A 17413-nucleotide genomic window follows, 5' to 3' on the forward strand; every position below is an offset into this window, starting at 1 on the left:
GAATATTTTCAGAGATAATTTGATGCTGATTCACATGAAAATATAAGGACATGAGTAAAAGTCTGATCAAAGAGGTAAGTTTTAAGGAAGATCGTAAAACGTACGAGACAACAATATTTTCACTTTTGATTTTATGGAACTGAAAAGTTGGAGCAGTGATTTCACTGATGACCATCAAGCTCTTTTCCACTGGAAGAGCCATTTATTAGCAGCATCTGTTATACTGCTGGTAAACCCTATTTCATCCCATAATGTCTAAAAAAATGGCAACTTTCACAATGACATAGGTAAATTTACCAAGCCAATTATCATATCAGGCTTTTTTTTTATTTCATGGTCCCAGATGTCTTAAAAGCCTGAAATGTACTCAAGTATTTCCCTGAACAATTGTAAACACTTCTGCCATAGTTTTCAATTCAGAAGATACGCAGCTAGTTTTATTCAAGATGTTAGTCTGTTCTTTGACAGGTGACAGATAGAGAGTATGCCTCTTCCATCCCATGAGGAGCTAGGAATTGTTTTGCAACTTTTCTAGAAAAAAATGAATTGAATTCTCAAGGCTTCCTTTCAGAATAGATAGAAATATTTAATGGACAAACATTGGGCTTCTCAGACAAATCACTGGGATCAGCATTTGTGCTTATGCAATGTTGATGGTTATAAAAGCTCACCAAGAATATACTGCCTATTTAGTTGCTCACCTCTTAAGATGGTTGAATAGTTTAAAATCTCCTCTGTACCGTTCTTTGAGGCTATATGTTACTTTGCTGTTGGAAATTAACCTATAGCATCTTCCCAAGTGATCAGACATCCTATCTAGAATTTTAACGCAACCACTCCTTTACATTCCAATTCACCATTCTTTGGAGCCTTTTAATTAACCCCAGGTCTTTTCATCGATTTGTACATCCTCTTAATTGGAACACTCTTCTAAATGCAATTATACCAGTTAGATTCTCCTCTTCCTCCTCAATCATTCCAAACAAAAATTAGAAGGTTAAATAGCATGAAATCATAAGTGATTAGTGAAGATTACTGGTAGAGTCAACCCCAAACGTAATTGCATGCACATGGACTATTGTGTCTGAACTTTTATCAGCTCTGCATCATCTGCACCATCTCCTTCCTTACCATCATTTCTCCCACCATGACAACTAGAAAACTGAAATCTTTCCAGTAAAGCTCACCAACAAATTATATTAACTGAATCCAAGATTAAAGCTATGGTTATAAACATACCATAAAAAATTAAGCTCAACCGTTCAAAGCTCGCAAAGCATCAAAATTGACCCTCTGAAATCTAGTTATTTTTTCTCAACAAAAAGCAAATGCAAATATTACAATACAGAAAAAAAACAAAAAAAGACTAAAAGAAGTGAAATTTAAGGAGACAGACAGAGGAAGACGGGAAAGAGCACGAGAGTGTGAGAGAGAAAGAGAGAGCGAGGATCACAGATTCAGAGAAGACAGGAACAGAGAGTGAGAGAGTCAGAACAAGGGAGAGCTAAGAACAGAGTCGAAAGAGACAGAGGAAGGATGGTGAGAGAGATGTGTTCAGTTTGACTGGGATTTCACTCTTGCCTCTGGGGGTTCAGTGGGGAGGTGTTAAGTGTTTAGAAGGTGCAGAAACTGCAGTCTGTGGTCCTGCAACCTGACTTTCAGACAGATGAATCCCTGAGTCAGTGACTGGCTTCTAGGATCTGACTGTGCACCACCTCAGCATTACAGCAGGGATCGACCTGTAAAAATTAACAGAGTTTCTTCATTTTATGGCCTCAGGGCCTAACGGTCAAAGCCCTGAGTGTAGAACTGGCTTGTGAAAAGGTTTTGTTCTTATTCAAGGTTTTATTGGTGGTGGTCCGGAGGGGTGGGAGGGGAGTAGAATTTGATAATTTGGTGAAACCTTCTACAGAAATTTCAAACCATTCAGCCTATGATCTTAACATCGTATTGGATACAAAATTGGCTTGACAGTAGGAGACACAGAGCCTGGTGGTGGAGGGTTGTGACCAGAGGTGTTCTGCAGGGATTGGCACTGGGCCCACTTTTGTTTGTCATTTATATAACTGACTTGGATGAGAATTTAGGAGGCATGTTGAATAAGTTTGCAGATGACACCAAAATTGATGGTATAGTAGACGATGAAGAAGGTTACCTGAGATCACAAAGGTATCTTGATCAATTGGACCAATGGGCTGAGGAGAGGCAGCTGGGGTTTAATTTGAGTTTTGGAAAAACAAACAAGTACACGGCTTATACAGTTAATAATACAGCCTTGGGTAGTGGTGTCGAACTGAAAGACCTAGGGGTTCAGGTACATCACTCTTTGGAAGTTGCACCACAGGTGGTTAAGAAGGTGTTTAGGATGTTTGCCTTCATTGCTCAGACCTTTGAGTTTTGGGGTTGGGACATCATGTTGACGTTGCATAGGATTATTGAATTCCTACAGTGTAGAAACAGGCCATTCAACCCAACAGGTCCACATCGACCCACCGAAGAGTAACCCACCAAGACCCATTCCTCTACTGTATTATCCAATACTTACCCCTAACTAATGCACCAAACCTACACATCCCTAAACACTATGGACGATTTAGCATGGCCAATTTACAATTGGATTGTGGGAGGAAACCCATGTAACTCCACACACAATCACCAGTAGCTAGAATTGAACTCGGGTCTCTGGCGCTGTGAGGCAGCAGGGCTAACCACTGAGCCACTGTGCCACCATATGGTAAGGCCACTTTTGAAGTACTGTATACAATTCTGGTCACTCTGCAGTATTAAATTGGAGAGGGCTCAGAAAAGATTTATCAGGGTGTTGCCAGGTCTGGAGGTTTTCAATTATAGTGACAGGCTTGAACCTTTTTTTACACGAGAGTGCAGAAGGTTGAAGGCCTTATAGAAGTTTACAAAAATCATGAGAAAGCACAGATAGGTTGAATAGTAAAAGGTCTATTGGAGGAGTTCAAAAATAGGGGACATATTTTTTACATAAGAGGAGAAAGATTTAAAAAGGGATCTGAGATGCAACTTTTTCACGCAGAGGGTAGTTTGTGTACGGAATGAACTGCCAGAGGAAGTGGGAGATCCATGGAGTTACACTTAAAAGACAATTGTACAGGTACGTGAATAGGAAAGGTTTAGAGCGATGTGGGCCAATGCAGGTAAGTCAGAGTAGTTTAGTTTGGGAAACTTGGTTAGCACGGATGAGTTGGGCTGATGGGTCTGTTTGTGCTGCATGAATCTATTAAGACAATGATTTAAAATTATTTTTAAAAAACATTCAGAAAATATAGCATGGCATATTAAGTGAAAAATGAGAGATATTTGGGATGATAGCAGTCTGAAAAGTCTGGGTTGGGCTCTGTGCCATGCCCTAGGAAAGGTGGGCTCCTACTCCCCCACCCACCCAATTAGCAACCCTTGAAACAATTCAGTATAACGCAGGCAGAACACCAAGAACCTTTTAAAATTTGGATTTGGAGGTTCTGGAGTCGAGATGAAGATGAGTAAAGTAAAAGGAGCCCGGGAAGTGCAGCAGCAGGGCACTCTCCTACTGTGTCAGGCACACCCGCAATCACTGCTTTGACTCCCATGGTGGCACCTTTGAGCTTTGTGGTGCAGCAGCACCTACTCAGAGTTTGCAAAACTGTGCAAAAAAAAAATCAAAACAGCGCTGGAACCGATTACTGCCATGCTGACAAAGCACGAGCAGGAGGTACAGGTATTGGATCACTGAGTGGAAATGGTCAAGCAAAGGACAACGGTAATGGAGAACTCAGAGGGATGGATCCAAACCTCGGAAGGCCAGGTTGCTGGAGCAGGTTGACGACCTCCAAATCAAGGTCAGAGGAGGAGAAAAAAACTTGTTTGGGTGGTCTTCTGGAGTGTGAGGAGGGCGAGAATCAGGGCGAGTTCCTTGAGAAGTGGTTCCCGGAGTTGCTGGGGCTGGAGATCGAGTCAGGCCAGGTGAGTGTGAAGTGAGCCCACCGGATCGCGGTGCTTAGGTCCGGGTCAGGTCAGGTCAGTGCCCCCGCCCGGTCCTAGTGCGACTCCAGCACTATAAGTGAAGTAGTTAATAATGGAAACATTCAGAAGACTGGGAAGAGATCCACAGGCTCTGGTGTGTAAAGGTTTGAAAATAATGATGCTTTTTGCAGGATTTTTCTGGGGGACCATAACTAAGAATAGGAAGAATTTTGATGATGTCAAGAAAAAATTAAGAGACTTGAATATTCAATATTCTGAAGTACCTAACAATACCATGTTTGAATTATGGGGGAAATCGGTCCATAACTTTGACTTGCCTGAAAATGCAAAAGAATTTGTGAATTCTCTGAAATAATTGAGTTGGGCTGAGGGGGAAAGAGGAAAAGATGTTTGCGGACAATGGCATAATTTTTTTATCTTCTCTTTCTTTGTTCTGGGCGGCACGGTGGCACAGTGGTTAGCACTGCTGCCTCACAGCGCCTGAAGACCCGGGTTCAATTCCCGACTCAGGCGATTGACTGTGTGGAGTTTGCACGTTCTCCCCGTGTCTGCGTGGGTTTCCTCCGGGTGCTCCGGTTTCCTCCCACAGTCCAAAAATGTGCGGGTCAGGTGAATTGGCCATGCTAAATTGCCCGTAGTGTTAGGTAAGGGGTAATGTAGGGGTATGGGTGGGTTTCGCTTCGGCGGGTCGGTGTGGACTTGTTGGGCCGAAGGGCCTGTTTCCACACTGTAAGTCTAATCTAAATCTAATCTAAATTTGGTTTGATTAACATTGAATCCTTTTGGTAATTAACTTAAGTCACTATTCTTTTTTTTCCTGAGTGAGGAGTGGTTAATGCTTTGGTGTAAAGATTTATGGGGCTGAGATATGGAGGGGAAGTATCCACTGTTAACTTTCATGAGTGTAAATAACATTTTTTTTCCCCATCGCCTGGGTTTGGGGAGTGGCCTTAACTGGAAGGTGCCAGGATGGTTATAAGCGTGGGAGTGAATGCCCCTTATACGCAAGGCAGGGGAGATCTCTCAGGATTTGTGGTTTAAGTTAGGAGTAGTGGTTAGTTGATTAGTTTAGCATTTATAGGAATAGTTTTTGGATTTTATAAGGTCTGTGTTTTTTGCCACTCGCTGCATATTGAATGGACTTCTTCCTCTCGGGGAACTGTGGGCTGTAGTGTGCGGTCATGGCTAGCAATCTGTTCAGGTGGTCCATCAGGAATATAATGGGGGAATGGCTCCCCTTTTAAAAGAAAAAAGGTTCTCTCAAACCATAAGGAGGAAAGGGTCAAACTTGCTCTGCTTCAACAGACACATGTATCTGATAGGGAACATCTGAAGTTACAGCAGAAGGGATACAAGAGGGTATTCTTCTCCTCCTTCAACTTCAAAAGCAGTGGAGTGGCCAGACTGGTACAAAGGAACCTCCCATTTCAGGTGATGGATCAAATCGAGGATGAATACGGTCTGTTTATCATTCTCAAGGCTCTGATACACGGAGAGGAGTGTGGCATCCTGAGCATTTACTGTCCCCCAGCGCATCCTCTCAAATGTTTAGTTGACGCAGTCTCTAAAGTAATGGCTCTTGGGGTGTGCTGCACGATTGTGGAAGGAGACTTTAAATCGTCTCATGGACCTTGGGGTAGACAGGATGTCAAGAGGTAAGTTGGATACACTTCTGCCATCTAGTGGACTTGTGTAAGGAGCTGGGGCAAGAAGATGTATCTCCACCCTAATGGGAGGGATTTTATCTCTTACTCCAACCTGCACAGGTGCCTTATAAGAACTGATATGTTCTTTATTCTGTTGGTTTGTTTGGACTTGGTGTTGGCCTGCAGGATTGGGAGCATAACTATTTCTGACCATGCGGCAGTGTCCTTGGATGTTAAGGGCAAGGTTGGTGCAGGTGTCCCAGAAGTGTTCTCTGAAACGTCCCGCAAGTAGGCGGCCTGTCTCCCCAATGTAGAGGAGGCCACATTGGGTGCAGCGGATGCAGTAAATGATGTGTGTGGAGGTGCAGGTGAATTTGTGATGGATATGGAAGGATCCCTTGGGGCCTTGGAGGGAAGTGAGGGGGGAGGTATCGGAGGGGGGGGGGGCGCAGGGGTGGACCTGATGAGGGAGTGGTCTTTCCGGAATGCTGATAGGGGAGGGGAGGGAAATAAATCCTTGGTGGTGGGGTCTGTTTGGAGGTAGCGGAAATTACAAAGGATGATACGATGTATCTGGAGGTTGGTGGGTGATAGTTGAGGACCAATGGGATTCTGTTCTGGTGGTGATTGGAGGGGCAGGGTTCAAGGGCGGAGGAGCGGGAAGTGGAGGAGATGTGGTGGAGAGCATCGTCAACTACGTATGAGGGGAAATTGTGGTCTTTGAAGGAGGCGGCCATTTGGGTTGTTCGGTATTGGAATTGGTCCTCCTGGGAGCAGATATGGCGGAGGCGAAGGATTTGGGAATATTGGATGGCATTTTTACAGGGGGCAGGGTGGGAGGAGGTGTAATCTAGGTAGCTGTGGGAGTCGGTCGGTTTATAGTAAATGTCCATGTTGAGTCTGTCGCCCGAGATAGAAATGGAGAGGTCTAGGTAGGGGAGGGAGGAGTCCGAGACGGTCCAGGTAAATTTGAGGTCGGGGTGGAAGGTGTTAGTAAAGTGGATGAACTGTTCAACCTCCTCGTGGGAGCACGAGGTAGCGCCGAAACAGTCATCGATGTAGCGGAGGAAAAGGTGGGGGGTGGTGCCAGTGTCGCTGCGGAAGATGGACTGTTCCACATATCCGAAGAGGCATGCATAACTGGGGCCCATGCGGGTGCCCATGGCTACTCCTTTGGTTTGGAGGAAGTAGGAGGATTGGAAAGAGAAGTTGTTCAGAGTGAGGACCAGTTCAGTCAGCCAAAGGAGGGTGTCAGTGGAAGGGTACTGTTTGGGTTGGCGGGAGAGGAAGAAGAAATACATCGTATCATCCTTCATTTCCGCCACCTCCAAAGAGACCCCACTACCAAGGATATATTTCCCTCCCCTCCCCTATCAGCATTCCGGAAAGACCACTCCCTCCGCGACTCCCTCGTCAGGTCCACACCGCCGAACAACCCTACCTCCACTCCCGGCACCTTCCCCTGCAACCGCAAGAAATGCAAAACTTGCACCCATCCCTCCCCCCCCTCACTTCCCTCCAAGGCCACATGGGATCCTTCCATATCCGTCACAAATTCACCTGCACCTCCACACACATCATTTACTGCATCCGCTGCACCCGATGTGGCCTCCTCTACATTGGGGAGACAGGCCGCCTACTTGCTGAACATTTCAGAGAACACCTCTGGGACACCCGCAACAACCAACCCATCTGCCCCGTGGCTGAACACTTTAACTCCCCCTCCCACTCCGCCAAGGACATGCAGGTTCTTTGCCTCCCCCATCGCCGGACCATGGTAACACAACGCCTGGAGCAAGAGCACCTCATCTTCCGCCTAGGAACCCTCCAACCACAAGCGATGAATGCAAATTTCTCCAGTTTCCTCATTTCTCCTCCCCTCACCTCATCTCAGTCCCAACCCTCGGACTCAGCACTGCCTTCTTGACCTGCAATCTTCTTCCCGACCTATCCACCCCCACCCCCTCTCCGGCCTATCACCCTCACCTTAACCTCCTTCCACCTATCGCATTCCCAACACCCCTCCCCCCAACATTATCTCAGCCCGCTTGGCACACCCTCCTCATTCCTGAAGAAGGGCTTATGCCCGAAACGTCGATTCTCCTGGTCCTTGGATGCTACCTGACCTGCTGCGCTTTTCCAGCCACACTTTTCAGAACATCCTAATGAACTGGATATCACAAAAAAAAAGCCCAGACCTTGTGGGGTGGTGCAGACTTGTGATGGAGTGCATTCCCCAAGATTATCTGACTAATATAGTGCACCATAGAACAGAGCACTTTTATAAGACATAGTGGCCATTTCTAAATTACGTAGACATGGACCTATCGGCGGTACTGATTAGGGCCTTTATGTAGCCATATGGGCCATTTGTGGTGGTCTGAGGATCGGTAGGCCTCGTGACTAGGGGTATAATAACTGTTGCTCCCGTGGATGGGAGCTTCGGTGGAGGTGCAGCAAGTACAGTGATGTAATTTAATTTGGTTGTAATTTAATTTAATTCTATTTTAGTTAATTCAAGTTTATTTTAATTAGAGTTAAGTAAATATGAGAATCCCAGGTAGTTTATGGTTAATATTGCTGTATTATAATAGTGTGACATTTCTATTTTTCTGTATTTTTATAGTTTTTTTCTTAATAAAATTTTTTTCAAAAAAATACATAAAGGGAAAAAATGCAAAGCGGAGTTGAAGTTGGTTGAAAATCTCCAAGAAGCAGTTCAATGCTTTTGTTGAGAAAATATTTACTATCATCTAAATATTAGATCGTGAATGTCATTGTTAAACAGCATTAGGTTCCAACAGAATTCAGAATTTACTGGTCCTGTAGATTTTGGCAAATGTATTGAACCTCAAACAATCCTGAAAATAAACAAACAATTATTTGTCATTAACAGTATCTCGGTCTTCACTTGATAAACAATTTAATGTTCTTGTACGGGGGGAGGACTAGAGATGGCAAGAATAGCGCAGAATTGTCTCTCTTTTCTCTATTAATATCCAAATATGAACCATAGTGCCCTCTGCTGCCCTGGCTGAAATCAACTAACCAGGAAAGACTGAATTTGAACAAGGATTGCGCCAGTGCTGCAAGATTCCATCACCCACTCTTATAAAACCACTGAGCCACCCAGATCCCATTATTTTCACAAATGCTTACTCTCTACAATTCTGCAATAATGGAGGCTGCTAATATGTTTATTCATCACATACAATGAAATTCCTGACATGATAATTATTGATGTTCAAAACATTGAACCCCTCTCCCTACTTTAATTTCTCGTATTTACCCTTACACTCCAAACGAATCATTAACATATTTCAACATGGACTTAATTTCCATGGATTTGTTAGGAGAGTTGTTTACTAACAGCTAAAGCAACATGCTTAATCCATTTAATTATATAATGTACCAAAGTTATGGAGCAACAAGGCATTTTGGCCTAGAATTTCTTGCTCCAATAAGCAACCCTTCCATGCATTGTGAACTCCAGCAAAGGTTAAAGAAATTCAAGCATAAATGAATCATAAATTCCTGCTTTCACAATACAACAAAATTTTCTCAACCTTTTATCTGAATCTTCATTAAATTTGTTCAGACAATCTTCTCCCAGCAGCCATTGGCCCACCAGCCACCAAACAAGGACAAAGGATTTTCCATTTTTATGCAGGTTTGGGATATGTGTAACTTTATGCACTTTCTCTTATGTCTTAAGCCCTATTTGAATTTATGCTCAGCAAAATCAATTGTGATTAACAGTGACTACAAGACTAAACCGAATGAATGAAAGATAATCTGGGTAGATACCCATTTATATCAAAAAAATAGTTATGACCTACCTCCCGTAAACTTATTCAGCAATCAATACAAAACAAATGTCCAGAGGAAGGGTCATTGAACACGCAACATTAACTCTGATTTCTCACCATAGATGCTGCCAAATCTGCTGAGTTTTTCCCAGCAATTTCAATTTAAGTTTCTGAAAAATAACGTGACGATCCTGACATTGATTGTCACTTAATGGTAAATGCTTACAGTGACCTTTGTCACAAAGAGGTGCTTTAATTTCTAATGATTTACCTGTTGTTTTGGGATAAATTTGGTAAAAGTCAAAACCTACCCAGCAAGTCCATTTGAGAAAAAAAATTTCGGGACTCAAAACTGGTCGACACCATAGTCCTTTAAATGCTAATGAACTGAATTTTTGAGAGTAAACAGTTCTTTTTGGATGATGTGCCTGCTCATAAATAATAGTCAACTTTAAAAATGTCAGCTGTTGGAGCTATTTAATACATGATTGCTTTGGTTATTGAATTGTAGGTTAGTCAAGTCAGGAACTATTTTAATATTAATAAGCATTTCATGACTTCTGAAAGAATAATGTATTGTGTATTCATGTTTGTTCTCATCCAAAAAGTCAGAGTTCCTGGTTTAAAATATTTCTCTTACACATATTCTACTAAACATGCTGACTCTTTTATATCTTTTGCTGGAATCAAATAACGTCAATCGGAAACCATATTTCTCTGTAAAATATTAACATTTGTAATTAACAAACTAATAGCTGAATAGGAAAATGGTGAGTGTGTTCAAAGTTTGAGAGAGACAAACGAAAGCCCTTGCTACTAAACTCAGCTGCATTTAGTCATTTGTTATCTTATGAGCGTGTTTGGAATGCAGATATGTGATCCTTAAAACTTAACAGCTGTGCCTTCTCATTCTAATCAAAAATACACTGGTAACATTTAATATGCATTTACTTGTGACATCACAAGGCAATATTTTGGCCGAGACATCTGCAGAAGTGAATAACGTATTCAAGTAAACATTTTTAAAAATCAGGTACAAGCGAAGGTGTTGGGGATTAGAAAACATAACTAGCTTTATATTTTTTCCCCCTCATGTCGTTACAATTATGGGATTTAAAAGATTATTTTGGAACTGTTTCTTTAAAAAAGATAAAACAAAGTAAATCATGTCAGCTGTTTTGAAGGCAACCTGCATGCAAGCCTAGGTGATTGTCAGAGATTAATGTGCTCCAAATTATTGATTTGCATGGAAGAAGGTGAAGTGTTTATAGTTTACAACAATGGCAGCAGCTCAAGTATTAACAGTGGATATACCAACGGTCGCCAAAATCATTTTGAGAATGCCAGGGCTGTAAACAGTTTTGTTTTGAATTGTACAAGATATTACAGAGTTGAGGTCTCAAGGACAGCTTATCAACCCAGCATTTCAACCCAAGTACAATGCTCAACTGATTCACATTGCCATGGAGATGGGAAGATTCTACGATATTAGAAAACTCACATTAGAAGTTAGTCTGCCAGGATCAGAGAAAGGGAGAGTAGCCATAGGCTGCAAAACACAGTGCCTCACCAAACAGGAATGCTCACACTCAGATTAATAAGATTGATCCTATGTGGGTTAAAACCAGGCCAGAAAATTGAGCTAACTTGCAACTGAGAAAGTCCTTTTTGGGGAGGGAAGATCCTCACTGTGATGAATAAATAGTCTGGATTTTAAAAGTTCCTAGGCTGAAAAATTAAAATCTCCCTTTGGAGCCAAAGAGTCACCTTGGACTAGTCCTTGAAGAATCGACGAATGATGTAAAGGAACAGTGTAAAATATATGAAATGCGTTGTCAGCTATACTAAAAGGAGACATCACATTTTCTGTTTTAAATTACAAGTTACCTACAAAGGTAGGTAACAGAGTTGAGTCTTTTGTTACAGTACAAGTCTTATAACATGAAGTTCTTTTAACTGTGAACCAAGTTTTTGTTTTTAAAAGCTATCCACCTCTACAAAAAGGTTACAAATATATATTAAAACATTTGGGGATATTATTAGAAATACAGATCAGACAACAAAGTTACTGATAGCTTGTTGAAAAGTTGGAAACTGTTCTATTTTGCCCATAACATGGTAAACAAATAATGGTAGCTAAATGAAGGTCAATAACCCAAATAAAAGAATCAAAATAATGACTTGCTGGATGATTTGTTTTTAAGTAAAGCAGTTCACTGCAAACAATTATGGTATGCTTTATAGCAATATTGAAAAATATAACCACTACAGACAAAGCATTGCTTGGTTTGATCCTGGGATTTAGCTTTTATACATAGAAGATATTTCAAAACATAAATCACTGAAGCCTTTTTGTTTGCACTTGAGATTTGTGAAATTACATCTGAATGGTTATAAGTCATTATTCCTGACCCTCATATCCTAATCATCAGAAAGTTAAAATCATCCAAAACACTCTTGCCTCTGTCTTTGCTTACACTAAGTCCTGTTCACCTACCATCTCGTTGCTCACAGACCTGCACCTGTTAAACACTCCAATTTAAAATTAGCATTCCTGTTTTCAAATCCCTCTTGGTCCTGTTGCTCCCCATCACTTTGTGAACGCCTCCTGTCCCCAACTCCCAGCTTCTTCAGCATCCCTATTTTATTTTGCTCCCTAAAATATTTGGTGGTGGAGTGGGTAGTGTCTTTGCCTTGGAGCCAGAAGTTCCAGAGTTCATTCCTGTTTGATGACCCCTGAAGGTGCTTCCACAATGTGGTGGGAGTGTTTGATGCAGAGTAAGCTACAACGTCTGGCAACAGAGCTGGTGATCTATTCTGGATGAAACTAGCCATAGAAACATGGTTTGTATGTAGTAGATAGAGAAGAAAATGCCATCTAAATATGTGCAGGTGAATTGGCCACGCTAAATTGCCCATAGTGTTAGGTGCATTACTCAGAGGGAAACAGGTCTGGGTGGGTTACTTTTCAGTGTGTCGTGTGGACTGGTTGGGGCGAAGGGCCTGTTTCCACACTGTAGGGAAGCTAATCTCGTTCTTCCTTCAAGATGTTCCATAAACATTGAGCAAGCTTTTGATCACTTATCCTATTCCTCATCTTACATGGCTCCATAGCTAATCTTGCTTTATGATGTTCATGTGAAGCACTTTAGAAAAGAAGATTACACAAAAAGGTGCTATATAAATACACATCTGTGTATGTAAAATCTCCGGTTTCCCATTATTCATTTTATCAAACTGGGCAATCTTCTGAAGTGATGGTTTGGGGACTTCTAAAACTAATCAAAGCAGATGTTTTGGTACTTAATTAGTCAAGTATTTAATTTAATCCTCAAGCATTTCATTTAATTAAGAAAATAGTATTCACTTTTAAAACATCATTTGCAGCAAATGTGCTTTAATTTAACTTGATTTATTTCCTATTAGCGATGTTGGACTATAATTACGCTGGTTTGTTTCTCCGGCGTAGGCTAATTAGAGAGAATTTAAGCGTAACTTGACACGAGAAATTTACATAGGAACAGGCGAAAGTCAAACGTAACTTCTCAATCACGCCCCCGCAAGAAATTTCAGTTCATTCGAAGCAAGACGAGTACCGACAGTAACCTTTCATCTGCTAAAGGATTCCCAGCAGTGGGACCCATTCTATTCTTTCGTAACTGGAAGTATACCGGGAGGCAGCGCAGTCTAGATTAGAGTGGTGCTGGAAAAGCACAGCAGGTCAGGCAGCATCCGAAGAGCAGGAAAATCGACGTTTCGAGCAAAAGCCCTTCTGCCTGACCTGCTTGTGATTTTCCAGCACCACTCTAATCGAGACTCTGGTTTCTAGAATCTGCAGTCCTTGTTTTGACCCGGTAAGCAGCACAGATCAAGCAAGCATGTTACATTTATACTCGGGTAGACAGTAAAATGAAACAATTGGGCAACTCTGAAATTAGACTAAATCATCAGTAAACAACAAATACTTAGAGATATCGACAAAAAATCATCCCAGTTACATGCACCAACCACAAAACAACATTCACTTTAATATTCCAAGTAACCAGGTGTAGCCACAATAACCATTCCGGAGCTATCCCCAGCCATTTCGCCTGGTGGGGAATCAATGCCTATCAGCTGCTGGTTGGCTGTCTGGGAATTGACTCCATGTACAACACAGCACGCCAAAATGAACAATCAGTTCAAAATAAGGAACGCACTAAATGCACACTCACAGGCTCTGGAGAACTGGGGTTTATAAACGAGTGTTTGCAAAACTAAGTTGTTTGGGAGGTAGGCTTAGGTGCAACTTTAAGAACATCTCCCGTGAAAGGGGCTTGTCTGCCAGAGGAAACACCAGACTACAAAGAGTAGCTCGCAGCAAACTGCACAAGTAACGTGTGTGTGGTTAAAGATCGCGATTGGCAGCGCCTTGTTCTCTCTGCCTACAGCTGACTACCGAGTGAACGTGTGAGTGAAATGCAATGAGCAGGTTTTCTTTCCCAGTCAGCTCTCCCTCCCCCGCCTTTTTTTTTACCTCTGTCGTGGTCAGCTTGCAGACATGAAGGCATGTTCTTCTTCCAGACCGGCATCTTCTAATGGAACTCATTCAAAAAGCTGGCAGGCGGGGCTGTGGAGATTCGCCGTTGTCAGTCGATGGGAGGGAGAGCGAGGCGGTGAGCTCGGCACGGTCTCCGCTCAACGGCGGCCTCGCTATCCAGGCAAGGGGCTCTCCCCACTCACCACAGCCAGACACACACACACACACACACACACACACGGATTAAAAGGATTTGCAAACTTTAACGGGAAGAGAGAGTAAAAGCGAAGCAATCTTCGGAATCCCACTTTACCAGGATACAAATGTTACATTTTCTGAACACACGGATGTTGAGACCTGGCCCTTTTTCATATAAAAAGAAACCCGTCTCTCTCTTTTACACACACACACATGCAGCTTTTAATCCTTCTCGTGTACAGACCAGATTCTTCCAAGTGTGAATTCAGGTGGAAACAAAAATCCTTTGGTAATGTATTGAAAATGGACGAGTCGAATTTCTGAGTAGACTGAGGAAAAATGGTGCAGTCCATTCATGAGTTGAAACGGTCACTGGAGTAGTAATCGTTTAGGAACTGCACAGCAAACTTCATATTAACTGGCACGCTCGCCTTCTCTTATTTAATTACAATGGCACCCCGGCTGCGCCCAGAGTCAGCAGACAAAAATTATCACAGTCAAATATTTGCCGTCCCAGCTACAATACAATATTCACACACCTATCAGTGAGCACAATAAGACCATTGAAATAGGAGCAGAAATTAGGCCATTCAGCCCACCCAGCCTGCTCCGCCATTCAATCATGGCTAACGTTTCTCAACCCCATTCTTCCCCATAACACTTCATCCCATTGGCAATCAAGAACCAATCTATCTCAGTCTTAAAAATACTCAATGACCAGGCCTCCACAGCCTTCTGTGGCATTGAATTCCATAGATTCACCACACTCTGGCTGAAGAAGTTTTTCCTTACCTCCATTGTCTTCCCTTTTACTGTAAGGCTGTGCTAGTTACTCCTACAAATGGAAACATCTCCTCAACATGCACTCTGTCCAGGCCATTCAGAATTCAATAAGTTTCAATTAGATTTCCCCCTCATCCTTCTAAACTCCATCAAGTATAGACCCAGAGTCATAGAGATGTACAGCGTGGAAACAGACCCTTCCGTCCAACTTGTCCATGCCAACCAGATATCCCAACCCAATCTAGTCCCACCTGCCAGCACCCAGCCCATATCCCTCCAAACCCTTCTTATTCATATACCCATCCAAATGCCTCTTAAATGTTGCAATTGTACCAGCCTCCACCACTTCCTCTGGCAGCTCATTCCATACACGTACCACCCTCTGTGTGAAAATGTTGCCCCTTAGGTCTCTTTTATATCTTTCCCCTCTCACCCTAAACCTATGCCCTCCAGTTCTGGACTCCCTGACCCCAGGGAAAAGACTTTGTCTATTTGTCCTATCCATGCTCCCCATAATTTTGTAAACCTCTATAAGGTCATCCCTCAGCCTCTGACGCTCCAGGGAAAACATCCCCAGCCTGTTCAGCCTCTCCCTGTAGCTCAGATCCTCCAACTTTGGCAACATCCTTTTAAATCTTTTCTGAACCATTTCAAGTTTCACAACATCTTTCCAATAGGAAGGAGACCAGAATTGCATGCAATATTCCAACGTGGAGCCTAACCAATGTCCTGTACAGCCACAACATGACCTCCCAACTCCTGTAATCAATACTCTGACCAATAAAGGAAAGCATATCTACCTGCGACTTCATTTTCAAGGAGCTATGAACCTGCACTCCAAGGTCTCTTTGTTCAGCAACACTACCTAGGACCTTACCATTAAGTGAATAAGTCCTGCTAAGATTTGCTTTCCCAAAATGCAGCACCTCACATCTGTCACTTCTCAGCCCATTGGCCCATCTGGTCAAGATCCTGTTGTAATCTGAGGTAACCCTCTTTGCTGTTCACTACACCTCCAATTTTGGTGTCATCTACAAACTTACTAACTGTGAGAAAGTGAGGACAGCAGAAGCTGGAGATCAGAGCTGAAAAATGTGATGCTGGAAAAGCACAGCAGGTCAGGCAGCATCCAAGGAGCAGGAGAATCGACATTTCGGGCATAAGCCCATTCCTGAAGAAGAGCATATGCCCAAAACATCGATTCTCCTGCTCCTTGGATGCTGCCTATTTCCAGCAACACATTTTTCAAACTTACTAACTGTACCTCTTATGCTCACATCCAAATCATTTATGTAAATGACAAAAAGGAGAGGGCCCAGCACCAATTCTTGTGGCACTCCACTGGTCACAGGCCTCCAGTCTGAAAAACAACCCTCCACCACCACCCTCTGTCTTCCATCTTTGAGCCAGTTCTGTATCCAAATGGCTAGTTCTCCCTGTATTCCGTGAGATCTAACTTTGCTAATCAATTTCCCATGGGGAACCTTGTCGAACGTCTTACTGAAATCCATATAGATCACATCTACCACTCTGCCCTCATCAATCCTCTTTGTAACTTTCTCAAAAAACTCAAACAAGTTTGTGACACATGATTTCCCATGCATAAAGCCACGTTGACTATCCCTAATCAGTCCTTGCCTTTCATAATACATGTACATCCTGACCCTCAGGATTCCCTCCAACAACTTGCCCACCACTGAGGTCAGGCTATCATTCCCTGGCTTGTTCTTACTGCTCTTCTTAAACAGTGGCACCACGTTTGCCAACCTCCAGTCTTCCGGCACCTCATCTGTGACTATCGATGATACAAATATCTCAGCAAGAGGCCCAGCAATCACTTCTCTAGCTTCCTACAGAGTTCTCGGATACATCTGATCAGGTCCTAGGGATTTATCCACCTTTAACCATTTCAAGACATCCAGCACTTCCTCCTCTGTAATCAGGACATGTTGCAAGATATCACCATCTATTTACCTACAGTCTATATCTTCCATATCTTTTTCCACAGTAAATATGATGCAAAAAATTAATTAAGTATCTCCCCCATTTTCTGTGGTTCCCCACAAAGGCTGCCTTGCTGATCTTTGAGGGGCCCTATTCTCTCCCTAGTTACCCTTTTGTCCTTAATGTATTTGTAAAAACCCTTTGGATTCTCCTTAATTCCATTTGCCAAAGCTATCTCATGTCCCCATTTTGCCCTCCTGATTTCTCTCTTATGTATACTCTTACTTTTTTTATACTCTTCTAAGGATTCACTCGCCTCAAACATTCCTCATATGTGATGCCCCTGAAGGGTCAACTGGCTACAAACAAGAATGTGGGCAGAAAAGATTGCACCAATAGCAAACTTGGACATTCCAAAGTTTGTGAGATGCAGTCACTATTAGAGCAAATTTCACACCCACACCAAGCTCCCACAAAATTACAATGTGATGAAAACATTTCCTGTTTTTAGTGATGTTGAT

General features: G+C 42.6%; 1 protein-coding gene across 1 annotated transcript in view; it reads right to left on the reverse strand.

Moving 5' to 3' along the window:
* Nucleotides 1–14404, reverse strand: part of grip1 (glutamate receptor interacting protein 1) — a 465375-nt gene extending 450971 nt beyond the window's left edge. The window contains exon 1 of the mRNA XM_060839771.1: nt 13965–14404. Within this exon, the coding sequence (XP_060695754.1) occupies nt 13965–14019 (55 nt within the window). The 5' untranslated portion in view covers nt 14020–14404. The remainder of the gene's footprint in view (nt 1–13964) is intronic.
* Between the last annotated feature and the right edge of the window lie 3009 nt (nt 14405–17413).

The sequence above is a fragment of the Hemiscyllium ocellatum genome, chromosome 19 (assembly GCF_020745735.1).
Source record: "Hemiscyllium ocellatum isolate sHemOce1 chromosome 19, sHemOce1.pat.X.cur, whole genome shotgun sequence".
Lineage (NCBI taxonomy): Eukaryota > Metazoa > Chordata > Chondrichthyes > Orectolobiformes > Hemiscylliidae > Hemiscyllium > Hemiscyllium ocellatum.